General features: G+C 63.9%; 1 protein-coding gene across 11 annotated transcripts in view; it reads right to left on the reverse strand.

Moving 5' to 3' along the window:
* The window catches only part of RIMBP2 (RIMS binding protein 2), a 112,774-nt gene that overhangs the window by 28,196 nt on the left and 68,797 nt on the right, over nt 1–15,781 (reverse strand). For 7 of the 11 annotated variants that reach the window (XM_012731052.1, XM_012731045.1, XM_012731047.1 and 4 more), the window contains exons 4-5: nt 11,565–11,669; nt 7,057–7,107 (exon numbers count right to left, since the gene is read on the reverse strand). The exons of 1 other annotated variant lie outside the window; for it this stretch is intronic. In XM_012731052.1, the coding sequence (XP_012586506.1) occupies nt 7,057–7,107; nt 11,565–11,666 (153 nt within the window). In that variant the 5' untranslated portion in view covers nt 11,667–11,669. The remainder of the gene's footprint in view (nt 1–7,056; nt 7,108–11,564; nt 11,670–15,781) is intronic. 3 more of the 11 variants (XM_012731046.1, XM_004690829.2, XM_012731050.1) reach the window with 2 other exon arrangements.

The following is a 15,781-nucleotide window of genomic DNA, read 5'->3' on the forward strand; positions in this document are numbered from 1 at the left end:
CGTGTCCATGTGCCTGCTCGTGCCTGGCCGTGTGCCCAGTCTCAAGTGCGCCCGTGTGTGCTGTCTCGTGCACGCCTGCATGTGTGGTGCGCGCGTGTGGCATGTCCTGTGTGTTCTGTCTTGTGTGTGTGGCATGTCGGGTGTGTGTGCCGTGTGCCGGGTGGGTGCGTGTCAGCGGCAGCCTCCTGCTCTGCAGGAGACCCGCGTCCAGCAGGTCCAAGCCCCCTGCTAGCATGCCACAGGCCCCCGCGGGCAGTGTTGGGGGTGCGGGGTCTGCACTGGGCCCCGCTGGCCAAGGCTGTCCTGGGCTGGGTGAGCTAGCGCTCCGTGGCCGGCATGCCTCCCGGAGCTGTCAGTGTAGGGTGCGCGCTTGAGGGGCAGCCCTAGCCCTGGGACAGCTCCCAGCCTGCCCGCTGGTGCGTTCTGTCATGGGGCCCCAGGAACACCCCTGAGCGGCCAGGGCCCTCAGTATGCTGCGCTGACCCTGAAAGCTTTGCCACCATAGACAGGCTTTGGACACATCTCTTTAGCACCTGGGAGGACAGGAGTGGACAGGAGTGACCTCCCACCTGCAGCTCCTGCTGGCTGTCCCCTCCCTCCTGGGGTCCTGGCTTCACCTCCTGTGGCCAGGCTGCTCCACACTGGCCCCAGAGGCCCCCCAAGGGCCCCGGTCAGCTCCCGCAGGAAGGCAGCGGCTCCTGGGCCCCCACCTGAGGTGCCCTCACATGCTGGCTCCCAGGCTCCCAGCACAGCGATGTCGGCTGGGAGGAGTGGGGCTCCTGATCCTGCTCAGTGACCAGCCCATTGGTCTGCAGCTGCCCTAGACAGCCAGCTTCGTCTCCACACCAGCTGCAGACCTCTGGGTGTCCGCCCCTGGGACCCTGCCCCAAGCTTGCACACGTGGGCACCGGGGGACACGGCTCCTCGTGTGCCCACGTGTGGGTGTGGGAAGGGCCAGACGCCTGAGCCCAGCAACAGACACTCCCCCTCCTCCCTCCCTCCCTCCTCCCTCTGCTGGCATTAAGCTCTTCAGCTCCTCAGCCAAGGATGAAGCCCTATTGCTAAAAATACACCTAACAAATCCCAAACCTATAATTTCTTTGATTCGTTTTTTAAAACCAGCAGGATTCGCCTTTAAAAAGCTAAATGAAAAAAAAAAAAAAGCTAAATGAGCTTGGCTTGGCTGTGAAAAGCTCTCCTGGACACAAGCACGACGTGGGAGTGCCAGGCCCCACCCTGCCGCCCAGGCCTGGGGCAGCAGACCATGCAACACCGGCGGCCAGGCCCGGCTGCCCAGGCCAGTGGTAGACCCCCAGGAGTGAGGGGGCAGGGACGGGGCCGTGCCAGCCTGGGGAAGAGGGCTCTGGCCAGCTGAGCGCCGGGTGCCGGGGGCTGTCGTGGTGGGTGGCGGAGGGGTGCTGGGGTGTTGTGACACCTGGGGTGCGCTGAGGAGACCAGGTGTATCTGCACTGGGCCCGAGCATCTGGCCCCCTGGGTCTTGACCAGTCTCTGTACCCAGGCAGGGCTGTCCCAGGGCCAAAGGTAGGGTGGTGAATAAAAAAATAGGGAGAAGTGAAAAGGCTTTAGGGGCATAGGAGACACTCCTCTAGTGGTGGAGTGGGGCCTGGTGCTGGCCTGGTGCCTGGGGGCGGGGCTTCGGTGTTGGGGGTTCAGGGGCAGGCTAGGGAGGTGGTCTCAAGGGCCTGCACAGTGCTGGTCTCTGGCAGAGACCAGGAGGCTGGGAGGTGACTTATGTGCTGCTGTTAGAGTAACCCCACCAGCCCAGCGCCTGAGCTCCATGGCCAGAAGTTGTCTCCACGGTCCAAAGAGGCAACCATAGGATGAGGGCGTGGCCCCAGCCGGCCAGTCACCCCAGCACTGGCTGAAATGCAGGTGAGCAGACGAGAGTGTGGGAAGGGCCTGAGATTTAGAGTTCAGGTAAGGGGCTTCCCGAGTGGTGCAAGGGTTAAGTCTCAGCGCTATGAAATTATCACCAGCCTCTGTGGCCCTGAGTTCGATCCCTGGCCAGGGAGCTGATCCACGGGGGGAGCTGACCCACATTGCAGAGCAGAACTCGCCTGTCTCCCTGCTGCTCCTCTCAGTAGATCTGCCTGTTCTGCTCCCCACTTTGTCTCTGGTGAATCCTCCCACCCCTCAGACCTCCGGCCTACACCCCAGCTCTTGTATGCATAAATAAAATATTTTTTTTTAAAAAAGAGTTCAGATGCCCTGGTCTCCCCTGTACCGGGAAGCCAAGTGGCAGGTACTAGAACAAGCCTACATGGGCACTGTCCCTGCCTACCGCACAGGTGTGGCCTGGACACTCCACCAGGATGGCTCCTGGCTCAGGTGCATCTGGCCTCCAAGAGCTCAGCACCTGCGTCACTAATCCAGGGCGCGCCTGCTGCCCGCACGTGTGGGCAGCTGGACAGCCTCGGCAGACCCTCCCTTCACGGGGGCTCACAGGACAAGGTCCAGGCACAGTCTTCCTGGGCAGAGGCGCACGGGCGAAGCCAGCGGGGAGCTGGTGTCACCATTACTGCCGCAGGCAGTGGTAGTGGCCACAGCCTGGGTGCTGTGGCACAGAGGCCGCGAGGCGCTGGCAGAGGGGCAGTGGAGCAGGCAGTGGCCAAGTGTCTGGCGTCAGTAGGTGATGGGGACGGCCACGTGCCCCACGTGCACAGCCGCAGCAGCGGCACGAGCAGCAGCAGCGGGTGGAAAGGCGGAGCGGGCTTGGGGCTTGGCAGGGCCAGCAGCGGCGGCAGCAGCTAGCGCTGGGTGGGGCAGTGCGCTGAGGCCCAGCGATGTGGGCACCAACCTGCCATTACCCTCCTGCCACCCCTGTGACCGTGCTCGCGCAGCTCCTGCCCTGCACACTGGATGCTGGCTTGGCTGTGGGCCCCAGCGGGCACTAGAGGGCAGCTGTGTGCTGCCTGGTACTGGGGACCCAGGCAGGGGCGCAGGAGGCCAGTGGGGCACAGGGGCCAGCACGGTTGAGCTCCTGAGCGGCCCCTGGCAGGTCCCAGCCCCAGGGCCTGGATGCACCTGTCCCTTGGGAAAGCCAGCAGGGGCAGCAACTTCACAGCCTGGCCAGCAGGGGGCAGCCTCTGTGAAGGAACACGCCCACTGGCCCGGCCCCACTGCACTGGCCCCTGTGTGATCAAGCCCCTGGGGTTGGCACCCAACCTGGCACCCTGAGGGGGTTCCGGCTCCAGGCTTGGCAGCAGCAGGGACAACACCAAAGGCATCGCCCATGGGCACGGGGCAGGCCCAGGAGCAGGGGCACCCCTGGCCAGCTTACACGGGAGGGCAGCCACATGTCGGACCCTGGGGACACCCTCGGCCAACGAGGAAAGGCCCGCCTCCCCACCTGGCCTTCACCAGGAGGAACCAAGGTATGGCAGCCCCCCGATCCTCGCCTGCTCCCCTCTGCACCCAGAAGCAACACCGACAGGACAGCAAGGCCAGCAGCTGCGACGCCCGTGCTGGTTCAGCCAGGAAGGGCTGGAACAAGTGGATGGGGTTGGGCCAGCCATCCCTGGCATTCTGACCCCAGGAGGAACACCAACACGTCCAGCAGCCTTCGTGAGCCAGCAGGCGAGACCCCAGCCAGCAAGCTCCATGCCCAGTCCCGCCACGGTCGCCGCCACCGCACCACGGCCCCAGACAGCGTGGCACTGCCCTCGGCAGGCTCTGAGATTCCGCCCTGAGTTCCGAGCGCTGAACTCTGCGCAGGAGCAGCTGGCTGGGGGCTGGCTCCTAACATGGCCTGTGTGGCCATGGGCACATCGACAGCATCCATGGGACTCAGCGCTGGGGCGCGTCGGGGCCCCGGGGCAGATGCGTGTCCCCCAGACCATATGCACAGAGGAGCTCCCGCCCCACCCACCGCTGACCAGACAGCCCGCGGTGGCCACACTCCCCGGGGGCCCAGATCCCACCTGGGCGCAGGCTGTTTGGCTCCGAGGGCGAGACCCTGGTCCACCAGTCCCGAGAGCCCAGGACACACGAGCCAAGCAGAGGGCTTCTCCGCTCACATCTAGATGCCACGCTGGCCGCCCTTCCTGCAGTCCTTGGGTCTCACAGCGCTGTCCCCTGAGGGTCCAGGCACAGGAGCAGAGGCCCCGCCCCACACGGCCTTGACCCCTGGCCTAGGGACGCTGCTAAGCTGCTGCTCTCTCAGTGAAACTGGACCATGTGCCAGGTCTGGCCAGGCCCGTCGGCAGAAGAGCCTTGTGTCCTCTCTGCCCCGGGTGTCCCCTCTGCTCTGGGTGTCCCTTGCATCTGGGTGTCCTGTGCATCTACTCTGGCCTGGTGTCCCCCTGGCCTGGGGATCACCCATGGGCAGGATGACCTCCCTGATAGCAGCATCAGCGCAGGCACGAGTAGCTGCAGACACAGGGCCCGGAGGGGCTATGCCAACGCCCAGACCTGGCTCGAGGAACGAAGCCGCCGTGCCTCTGAGTGTGGGACCCCGTCTCGTCCAGTGGAGCCTCACATGCTCCACTGGAGTGGGGGGGCCCATCACCCATCGGCCTTGCGGCTGTGCAGGCATGTAGGGGCCATGGAAACAATCCCACATTCGTTTCTTTAAGTCAGAATGTAGCACAAGGACGTGTCCCAGGGAGTCCAGCCTGGGTCAGCGCCCTCCTCTTTACACCACACTCGTGCCAAGTGTGACACTCGGTGTTTCCTGTCGGGGCGGGTGCCCACGTAGGCCACGGGGCTCGAGCCCAGGCCGGTGGCTCGGATTCTGCCCTGCTTAGGTGGCCCCCCTCCGCTGGTAAAGCTGCCCATGCCTGGAGGGTGGGGGGCGGCCATCCCACCCAGGGGCCGCTGCCCAAAATGGGCAGCAGAGGCATCTGGGGACGGGGCTGGCTCGGTGACAGCCAGGCCCACAGCGCAGCTGGGATTCGGCCCCTCCTGGCGAGCACGTGGTGGGGTTCAGACCCTCGGCCTCAGAGCGGGTCCCGTGCACCTGCCCCCCGAACGCTCCCCGTCAGCTGCATCAGAACCCCACAGGCTGATGAAAATTGGGTGTCTGGCTCTGGCCGGTTTCCCACTGGCTGCAGAGGAGCCCAGGAATCTGTATTTCTAACACCCCCCTCATCACACCCCCTTCATGATACAGAGGCAGCGGGCTCGGAACCCCATTTTGAGAACCGCTGCAGTGAGAAAAGCCATCTGCTCTACAAATTCGCAATCAGGATTTTAGAAAAGGCGCCAGACCCTATCCAGAGAGACCCAGATCAACAAGGAAGGGAGGGGAAGCCAGCACTGCGCCGTGGGGACGGGCTGCTGCGGGGCAGACAGCCATGCGGGGTGGCGACCAGGTGCCGGGTCCGAATTCTGATGGCCACGCAGCCCTGAGCGTGCCAGGCCCACCCCCACTGCCCGGGGCGCTCAGTGCCGACAACATCCCCCGCCACCCGAATTCAGGGCACTGCAGCCTGGCAGGATGGGCCAAGTCCTGGGCCTGCTCAATGCTGAGGGGGTGGGTGTGTCTGGGGGTCCCCGCCTATGGAGCCTTGGGGCAGTGCCCCCCCACTGCGGGCACCCTGCAGGTGGAACCCCAGGTGCTGGGGGGAGGGGCAATTGAGCAGGCCCAGGCCTGGAGGCTGCCCCAGGACTAGAGACTCATCACACACACGGCACTGCCCAAGTACCTGCATGCTGTCCAGCGTGTTCTGGGGGGAAAGCAAGGCAGCGTCATGGCAGGAGGTGGCCCAGGGAAGCTCCGGCGTCACACCACCACCAAGCACCGCCTCTGTGCCCCAGGCCATGCCTCGGAGCCACAGCACCTACGATGCCACCCATGGGCCATCCAGGGCTGGCTGGGAGGGTGGGACACCCACAGGAGGCAAACCAAGGCCTGTGGGGCTAGGGCTTGGGGGCCACAGGCCAGGCGGCCCAGCAGGGCACCAACCGCCAGGCGCCCAGCCCCCGAGGGCCCTCCCCTCGCCTGGGTTCCCTCCTCTGTCACCCTTGTCCCTCCATCCCGTCCCACCGCTAATGTTGCTTTAGGAAATCAACTTTGAGAGCGTTCCCAGCAGGAGGCAGGTAAGAGGCAGGAACTCTGTTTAAGCCACTCCTTGGGGCAGGGTGAGGGCCCAAGGGGAGCGCCTGTCACTTCTGGGGTGCAGTCATGATGGGGCAGTCAAGGAGGAGGCCCAGGTGAGCCCCCAGGGCAGCACCCACTGCTGTGTCTGGCTAAAGGCTTGTGGGGGCCAGACCAGCCGTGGGCGGGTAGAGGCCTGGCCCGCGGCTGTGCCCTCTGTCACCCATGCAGGTGCAGCCAGCAGAGGCCCTGGCCCTACAGCTCCCTGCAGCCTGCCTGGCCACCAAGGGGACTGGCCCCAGCCTGGAGCCCAGGGCAGAACCCAGGATGGCCACCAGCCACCCTCAGGCTACTCAGCTGCTCGGAATGGAGCTCCCCCCTCCCCGACACCCACCACTGGGCCATGAGAACCCAGGCTGCGGGCACCCTTTGTCCTCTGGCCGGTGTGTGGACAGGGTTTCCCAGGTGGGCCCCGAGCTAACCCTGCACACGGACAGTGTCCTACATGCTCCTGGCTCAGCTATGCCTTTCAGTAGACCCCAGGACCCCTCTGCTGGCCGGACGCCCCCAGGGATGGTCTACCGGCCCCTCCCCCCAGGAGGTTACCCCCCAAAAGCAACCCCCTAGACCACCCAGGAGGCAGCAGGGAGCTGCTGTGTGGCTGAGAGGATGTGCTGGCCTGTCTGTCTTGTCTTCTCCCATGAAACAGGACTAGCGGCTGCCTGTGCCATGGACAGGGGAGCAGGTACCCCAGCGTTAGGGCTTGAGTCCATGCTGGGGTTATCCAGCTAGATGCCCCCCCAAGAGAAGCAGGACAAAGGGAGGGAGAAGGGAAGAGGGGGCGAGGAGGAGTTAGGGGAGAAGAGCGGAGGAGGAGAGGAGTTGGCGGAGAGGGGAGGGAGGGATGAGGAGCCAGCACCAGGACCACCTGCCCGCCCCTGACCACCTGCCCCCCACCCGCAACTCCCACCCCCGAACCAGAAGCCAGGACCACCCACCTCTAGCAACTGCACTGCGCCTTCATGCTCTTTCTTAGCTTCAACCTGAGCCTTTTGGGGAGAAAGATGAGAAAAGAGCAGGTGTTTAAAAGGCGGAAAGAGGGGCGTCAGACGAATGTCTGCACTGTCGGTGGTTGTGTTTTATCCCCCTAGTGAGCCCCAGGCTTCGAGGGTCTAAACCAGCCTGCCCCTTCACCGTGGGGCAGGCTGAGCGGGCTTGGGGGGAGGGGGGCTTTGATGCTGTTTGATGCTGTAGAACCCAGAGGGCCCCAAGGTAGCGGGTGGGGAGCAGACGGACCTGGGTCTGTCCGAACAGGAGGGGCCTGGCTGCTCCCCACAAGGGGTCACCAGACTTGCTACCAGGGCAGTTGCTCTGCGAGCCTCAGGTAACACTGTCACCCCTGTGTCCTCTGCCACCGCTGAAACAAAGCCCAGTCCCGCGCCCCAGAGTAGCTGAAGGTCAGCCGAGGCTCAGCAGCCAGAGGAGGGGCCAGGGGGGGGTCCAGGGCCCTTTGTCCACGCTCAGCGGCTCAGCCTGTCCCAGGGGCACCTTCTTGCAGGTCCTTGAAGCAACACCCCCTGCCCTGAACAGACACCACCCACTTCCCTAAGGCCTTCCCCAGAGCCTGGCCCGATGTCACCGCAAAGCTGCGTCATGGGACCCATCCTCAAAACCCCAGCAACCTGGTGTGGGCGTGACACCTGCTGGCCTGAATCTGCAGGGTGCAGCCCCCCACTGAGTGCAGGAGAGTAGAGTCTAGACCCCCACTCAGAGCAGAGGTGCCCAGGAAACTGGGGGAGGGCCTTGCCGGGCTGACTGGTGGAACCGGAGGAGTGTTGGGGCCACCTGGTCGCATGAGGGACAGGGGCCCACACACGGGACCCGAGCAAAGCCAGCCCAGCGGAGAGCACGAGAGCATACCCCCGGGCCGATGGTGCGGGGAAGGGGGCGTTGGGAGTGCGGGGTGCCGGATCCAGCGCACCTGAGCCCTCCACACGGGCATGACCCGGAGTCCTAGGGGGCAGCATCACCGCTGTTAAAGGAAGTGGCCCTCCCGCAGAAGCTGAGGGCCTGCCGGCCAGCCACCTCGTCCAGGCCACTCCTGGCACCAGCACCCAGGATGCCCATGAGGCTGCCTTGGGGCCTCAAGACATCCTTGTGGCCTCCAGATGCAGCAACACCAAAGCCTGTGGCATTTCTCCTGGCCCAGCGCCTGTCTCTTGCGATAAGCACTAAAGAACCCACGGGAGCCACTGGGACTCGCGCCGGAGGAGCCGCCCTGCGGACCACGGCGACCGCGAGCGCCTCCTGGCAGCCTGCTGGCTCCCCAGCCAGGGAGGGGGCCTCTGCAAGCCGCGCAGGCCAGACAGCAGCGACTGGCATTCACACCCTCACTCCGCAGGCTCCGAGCAGCCGACTCCAAGCGCTTCAGCTCGTCCCTTTCAAAGCAAAAACAGCCAGCGCAACAATTGACGGCGAGGTGGAAATAGACAAGCCCGCAGGGACTCGCGGGACGACATAAATAGCAGCGAGCAGAGCGGCCCACCGAGGCGGCACGGCGGGTGGGGGTGGGCGCTGGGACCGGCCAAGTTGGCAGCGAGGATGCGGCTTCCACGTCAAGTGCAAACCGGGCGTGTTTCCGAGGCTACTTGCAAGCGGGCCATTTGGGCGATGAGAATAGACTGTTAAAATCGGCAGTCAGAACTGGCAGTCCTGAATCCTCCAAAATCTAAGCAGCAGCTTGAGCAGGGCTGGTCGCCGACCGCTGCCAGCTCGCAGGATCTGACCTTTGCAGTGGGCACCCAGAGGACCCATGTCCAGGGCAGCTGTGAGTGGGGCCTGAGGCCTGGAGCTGCTCGGGCCGCCACCCGGGGCCCACCGGGGCCACCTGCCCGCATGACCCCACTCAAGGCCCTGGGTGCCATGCCGAGTCAGGCCTCCTTGCCTAGGAGGCATTCGTGGTTTTGAGCACGAGCTGCATCAAGAGGAGACGCTCAGGAGAGCCTCCGCGGGCGCCCTCTGCCCATGCTGCGGCCCGAGTGCCCTCGTGCCCAGGGCCTGCTTCGAGGCTCTGTCCCGTGTGTGGACACCAGCTAAGAAAGACAGGCAGCAGGAGAGGGCGAGGGCTGCGTATCTGGCGTCGGGAAGCACGTGTGGCCGAGAGCGCACGGCAGAGAGGGCAGTCACGAAGGCCAGGTGGCCAGTAGACACTCAGCCGTCATTACCTGGTGGCCCAGCATGTGGCCGAGACCCCAAGGAAGGTGGGGTGAGGCCAAGGAACAGAGGTGTGCGGGTGAGCAGGAGAGGAGAGTGCAGGATGGTGGGGGGCGGAGAAGGGGGGCCTGGCTGCATCCAGGGACCAGGCCCAGGACGGTCTCCACACGTAACACACCTGGGGTGGCTTCTGCAGCTGCCTTTGCTGGTCACAGCCTGACACACGGCCTGACACGCTGACACATCGCTGCCATGAGGGCCCTAAGAGCTGTGGTGAGAGAGGCTCCTGCTCTCCACAGTGCATGCGCCTCAAGAGAGCACATGCTCACACATACACAGGCTGCACACACTCACACACGGCTGCACACATGCTGGCAATGCTCACACCCACACACACTCACCCATGCTCACACGCACACCCGCCTCACACACGCCAGCTCGTGAGCGCTGGCGGGACAGCGCCATTCCTGCAGGAGCGGCCTAGCCAGTCACGGAGGCTCAGGATTTGGGCTGCTCCCAAGTTCACCCTCCAGGTGGCTGGTCCAGAGGCACAGAGCTGGGCCACCCGCCACTCCAGGTTAGGGCCCGCGGTGTGGCCCTGTCCTCCTCCCCACAGGCCCGCACCCCAGAAGCGCCATCACTTCCTCCAGTGCCACCCCCAACAGCAGCCCCAGCTCCACCCTCAGTCTGCGAGGCGGCACCACAAGGAGCCTGATCAGACCCCTCACCCGGTGGCGTCTGCTGCTGCCCAACCAGGGTGGCCCCACCCTGACCATGTTCCCGCCGTCCAGCTGAGCCCATCTCCTCGCCTGCCTCACACAAGCACACTGGGGCCGCCTGTCACTCCCCCACTCTGCTTCCCAGGAGCCCTGCCCACGCTGGATGAATGACGAGTGAGCACCCAACGCTGTGTCGCCCGGGAGAGGCATGGGCACAGGGCAGGGCAGGAGGGCACCAGAGGGTAGCCAGGAGGCACAGGACTGGCCCGGGTAATGTGCACCATGCCCATCGCCCTGGCGGGGCCCGCAGTGTCTCTGCAGGCACTGCCCACCCCCCTGCTGCTGGGCCCCGGACACGCAGGCCCGCCCGAGAGGGCGCGGCCCCAATGCACTGTCCCAGGGGCCACACCAGCACTGTCGCTGTGACAGTGTCTCGTTCCCGTGGGCCGACCGTAGCTAACAAGCTCTGCCCTGGACGCAGCCTGGGTCCACGTCAGGGGGTCGTCGGCACCTGCCAGGTGCTACTCTGCTGGGGCACACAGGGGCTGGCCGAGGGGGTCGCACGGCCTGCAGAGGGATGTGGGGACACACGGATAGGGGAGGCAGCCAGCCAGCACCCAAGCAGAAGCCCCCTCTCGTGGCCCTCTGTCCCACAGCGAAGGCCCTTGGCAAGAAGGTGGCCCCATGGGAGGATGTACCAGTGGGGTATGGGACCCCACCCTTGGCAAGAAAATGAGAAGAGACCTCTACCCAGGCCACCCAAGGCCTGGGCTCTGAAAGAGGGGTCCTCGTGCCCATCTGAGGAGACAGGAGGACAGGCTGACACGTGAGTACAGGTAGCTGTACTTGGCCCCAGCGCATCTCAGGGACACACGCCCACACTCTGGAGCACCCCGCCCTCCGCACCTCCTCCCTGCCCTCAGGTCCTGCTCCCCGTCCTCCTTTCCTCTGGCTGTGGCCTTGACACAGGGGCGAGCAGGCCGCTCGTTAAAACACCACAGCAACGTCCCCATGCAAAGGAGCCACCACCGGATGAGCAAGGGGGAGGCCAGCTGCCTCCACCACCTGGTGTTTGGCCCAAGCCCCCACTAGGCCCCCCCCAGGGCACCCCAACAGCTCTCCGAACTGGCCCTTGTTTCCTGCAGCACCTGTTCCCGGGCATGTGGCCACAGGGGCAAGTGTGAGTGTCTGTCCCATCTCCATGGACACAGTCCGGAGGCCCCCCAAAGCTAACCTGGTTCAGAACCCTGCCAGTGCTCCACAGAGTGTGTACACCCCACACCTCACTGACAGCAGTGCTAGAACCTTCCACCTACTGTGCAGTCCAGAACACAAACATGGTCGCTTGGGAGTGAAACTTCCCAGCCGAGGAGAGGACAGGCTGGAGCCTGTCAGAAAGGCAGCTGCTACCGCCCCCCCCAGCCTCCCTCACCTAGGTACCCCGGCGCCCATCCACCCCTCCCCTACACTCCAACACCCACGGGCCCACCCACCCTTCCCCCTGCACCCCTACATCCTGGAGCCAACCCTTCCCCCTGCATCCCTACGCCCAGGCCACCTGCCCACCAGCTCACCCTCTGCAGAAGGTCAATCTCCTGCTGCTTGGCATTGAGCACGGCCAGGGCTTGCTCATGCTCCAGTTCCAGCTGCTGCCGCCGCCCCGCGGCCTCTCGCATGTGCTGTGGGGACAGGACAGGTGCTGTGGGGACGGAGCAGGTCAGGCCCCCGCCTCCCGACTCACCCACCCAGTCCTGGGCCTCCCCAGGCACTGCTGGGCATCCAGCGGGCACCCCCACCTGCTCCCAGGACTTCCCTGGGGCAGCAGCAGGAATCTGGGACATCCCGCCAGTAGCTGAGCGGGCTCCTGCTTCCACTTCAGGCTTTAAATGCAGCACGAAGGCCCTCCCTGGTGGCACAGCGGGTTAAAGCTCAGCACTGCAAGCTGAGCACTTCAGTGCGAACTTGATCCCCGCCCTGGAGGTGACCCACATGGTGCGGCAGACCTCTCCTGACCCGCCTGCTGCTCCCTCAGCAGTGCACTTCGTCAGTAGGCCTGTTCTGCTCCCCACTGTCTCTGGTGAAGCCTCTCACCACCCCTGCACCTCTGGCCTGTACCCCAGTTCTGTATGCACAAATAAATAAAATATTTTAAAAATAATAATAAATGCAACACACACATGAGCAAAGGCCAGTGTCTCCTGCAGAGTGGCTCCTCGCTCTCCCACTTAGAAATGATCTCGCTCTCACGTTTCCCAGCTGTGCCAACAGCAGCCCAGGCTGCTCGCCTTCTGCCAGGTGCTGGGCGTGGTCACTGTGGACAGCTACTTAGTCATGGACTCCTTTAGATGACCGTTTGGGCAGGGTGGCAGCACAGGCAGGCAGGGCTTTCCTGGCCGAGACCCACCGGTCAGAGGCCCTCAGGTCACCTGGAGCTTTCCTGATCTCAGCTCTGGAGCTTTCCTGATCTCAGCTCTGGGCCAAGTTGGCCTGTTCGGGGAGCGCGGGTGGACGCCTGCAGCCCAGTAGACTTTCCTGCGCTGGGCCCCGAACCCAGCAGCAGGTCCACCTTCTGTTCCCACTCACTGTTCTCATGCCCCAGGCAGGGGAGGGGCAGGTGCGAATTCTGTTCTGTCACTGTCTCTCCTACGCACCCCCTGCCTCAGAGCCCTCTCCTGGGAAGCCACCCTAGCCCGGGGTCACCAGGTGTGTGGCGCTCACACTGCAAGGCCGTTCCCGGCTCTCACAGAGCAGCTCGAGCCAAGGCCCAGTGCTGCCCCTCAGCGGCAGGGACAATTACCCTACGGACAGCGGTGGTGTCCCTGTGGTGTGGAGGACCCCCAGGACAGAATCCCTCAGAGCCCAGAGCGGCGCCCACCAGCCCCATCACCCCGTCTCACTGCCACGGGCTGTGGGGTGGTGGAGGGTACAGGCAGCCGGCCAGGACCCTGTCTCCACAGTTGCCGTCAGCCCCCGCCCCTCCGCAACCAGCTCAGCCCTGCCCCAAAGCTGCCCGCAGAGACGCCCCTCCGACTCCAGCGATTTCTGGTGACCACCCCACGGATCCTGAGATCTTACGAGCCCGTGGCTCAGTCACAGGAAAGTCCCAGCCCTGGATGCATGACGTCGCCAAGCAGGGACCCTGGGCGCTGGGACTCTTCCCCAGCTCTGCTTACAGCTTTTCAGCAGAACTGGGGTTCTCCTAGAGGGAGCCCACATTAGCTGCACCCCAACATCCTGCTCGTGCTGCGGCTGCAGGAAGGGGGACGAGGCAGGCGCCCGCTCTCCTCTCCAGCGCTCTCTGCGGTCCCTTGCCACAGGCCCTCCTGCGCTGGCAGGCTGCAGACTCCGAGCGAGCGGAGAACGAGCAGACTGAGAACGAGCACCAGTCAGCAGGAAGATGCGCGCGGGACAACCAAGTAGAAAGGTGCCCGCCCCCTCGGGGGTGGCCATGAAGATGGCGCCACAATCCAGCTCACGAGCATGGTCACGGCCCCAGGCTGGGGCCAGGGCACCCATCCAGGTACCCTCCAACCTGCTCCAAGGTTGTAGGGCAAGCGAATCTTCCCCCTCCTCTCAAGGGGTAGCAAGCTTCCAGAGCACACCTGTCGATATCCTCGGGACCCTCATTGGCCAGGCCTGGCCACACAGCTCCACAGGGATCTGTGCACACACGGAGATCACTCCCACCCTGCCCTCACCGAGGGTGAGCGCTCTGTCCCCGCAGACAGGATTTCTCACGCCTTCTGGGTCCAAGCACAGGCTCAGAGCAACTGAGCGGCCGCTCAGAGCCACACAGCACGAGGCCACGGAGCTCAGGGCCTCTCCAAGTGTCTGGCAGTTAGGGACATCTAACTGCTCACTGCTCTTGGCATGAAGCGTGTCAACAGCCACTGTCCCCAGAGAGGCTCCAGGCAGCCAGCCTGGGGTGCACAGACAATTATGCAGCTGCTTAATTGCACTATTGTTCCAGCTAATTTTTGTGCTTCTGTTTATTCTGGAAGTAGAGCTGCCCGGTGTGGCCTATGCAATCTTTATTTAGCTTTGGGAGGAAGTTGCTGGGGAGGGGAGAAAACCAGCCCCCTTGAGGAACTCATTAGGAACATTAACCGGGGAGGGCGAGGCAAAGGGAAGTGTCATACGCTCAGCATGAGGAGGCAAGGAGGGCCGGGGCCTGTGGAATAGATGGACATAGATAGAGGAAGGAGGGGCTGTAGCCTCAGGTGTCTCAGCCTAAGGAGCCCTATGCCTGTGACAGGTTGTCAGATAGGCACCAACTGTAGGGTGAGCTGCCGCAAGGAACCTTCCTTGGGTTAATTATGGTGGGTGTCACTGGGAGGACAGGTCTGCAGGAACTTTCCCAGCTTCCAGGTCCTTCTCACTCCCTCCCTCCGGCTTGGCCCCTGCAGGCCTCCTTCCTGGAAGGGGTCGCTGAAGCCAGGGTAAATGGCTCCGTTGTTTGCAGACCTGAGAGCTCAGCAGTCCTCTCCGCAGGCATCATCGTCAGATGACCCAGCCTGGGGCACAGCCACTCCCTGGACTGGCCCAGCCGCTGCAGCCCAGAGGCTGCAAACACAGAAGAGTGGGCGCTGACGGCGGGGCCACCCCCGGAGACCCCTAGCCCCAATGCCAACCACAGAGGCGCTCGCCTGTCCACCCTGAGGAGCCCTGGGGTGTGCAATGATCTTCAGCCAAACCCATCTGTCTTGGTCCCTGATCTGTTCTTCAGCCAATGAGAGTTCACTCCTTCGTTCTCAGACCTGGTCCCCAGAACCCTGTAGCCTCATCCTCTTTCTAACCGGAGAACGACCTGCATTTGCTCCCTGTGTCCTGGCCAGCTGGTCCGCAGCCAGGCGTCCCCCTTCTCAAGCCCTCACCACGGTACTGGCTTCCCTGCACTGGCACAGGGCCCAAGGCAGGGAGACACACACACCCTCACCTTCCACACGCTCCTCTAGCAGTTCAGGCTGACCCCCTCCTACAGCTCGGCTGAAAACACCTGCTAGATGACTATGGGGCTCCCTGCTGTCCAGGCCTGTGACCACTCTCGAGCCAGACCCGACCCCTGTTGGCCCCCAGCAGGAGTGCCTCCCTCCTGGCACGCCCACCTGGCCACTGGACAGGGAGTGACCAGTGCTGCAGCCACAGCCTCCCCTGCTAATCCTCACAGGCTTAACTGCCACTTACAGGCCCGAGCTCCAAGGGGGTTTCTCCCTGCACCCCTCTCCATGTGCCTGCCTGCCACCCCCAAGGCCGTGCGGGAGTAGCCATGTCAGCCTGTCCAGTGAGAACTCTGGGCTGTGTTTCTCAGCCCACTTCCTCCCCTCCGGTAACGACACCACTGTCCACTCCACTCCTCCAGCCACACACTGTCGTTATTGATTCCCATCCCTGCCTCAGTGTCCACATCTTTAGAAATCATTCCATCTGCACCAAAACCTTCTCAGAGCTACCCCCAGCAAGCCCCAAGGCCTCCCCCCAGACAGCAGCCAGACCTGGGGGTGCCTTCCTGCGTGTGACCTCCCTGTGCTCTCTCCAAAGCAGAACCCCATGGCCACTTGTGAGGTGACTGGTGAGGGGGACACCCCCAATGTGGGGAGGTTGTTATTTCTGGGTGTTTCTGGGAGAACCTAGCAATGGATCGTGAACTGAGTAAGTCAGACGCCCTCCCAGCGAGGTGGCACCCCCAATCCACAGACGGGAAAGTGGAACAGATAAAAATAGGACCAAAGGTGGGGGAGGAGGAGCAGAGACATTCATCTTCTGGCCTAGGACGTGAGCTCCTGGCCCCAGG

The sequence above is a fragment of the Condylura cristata genome, unplaced genomic scaffold (genome assembly GCF_000260355.1).
Source record: "Condylura cristata isolate star-nosed mole 26May11 unplaced genomic scaffold, ConCri1.0 scaffold00029, whole genome shotgun sequence".
In the NCBI taxonomy this organism is placed as follows: Eukaryota; Metazoa; Chordata; class Mammalia; order Eulipotyphla; family Talpidae; genus Condylura; species Condylura cristata.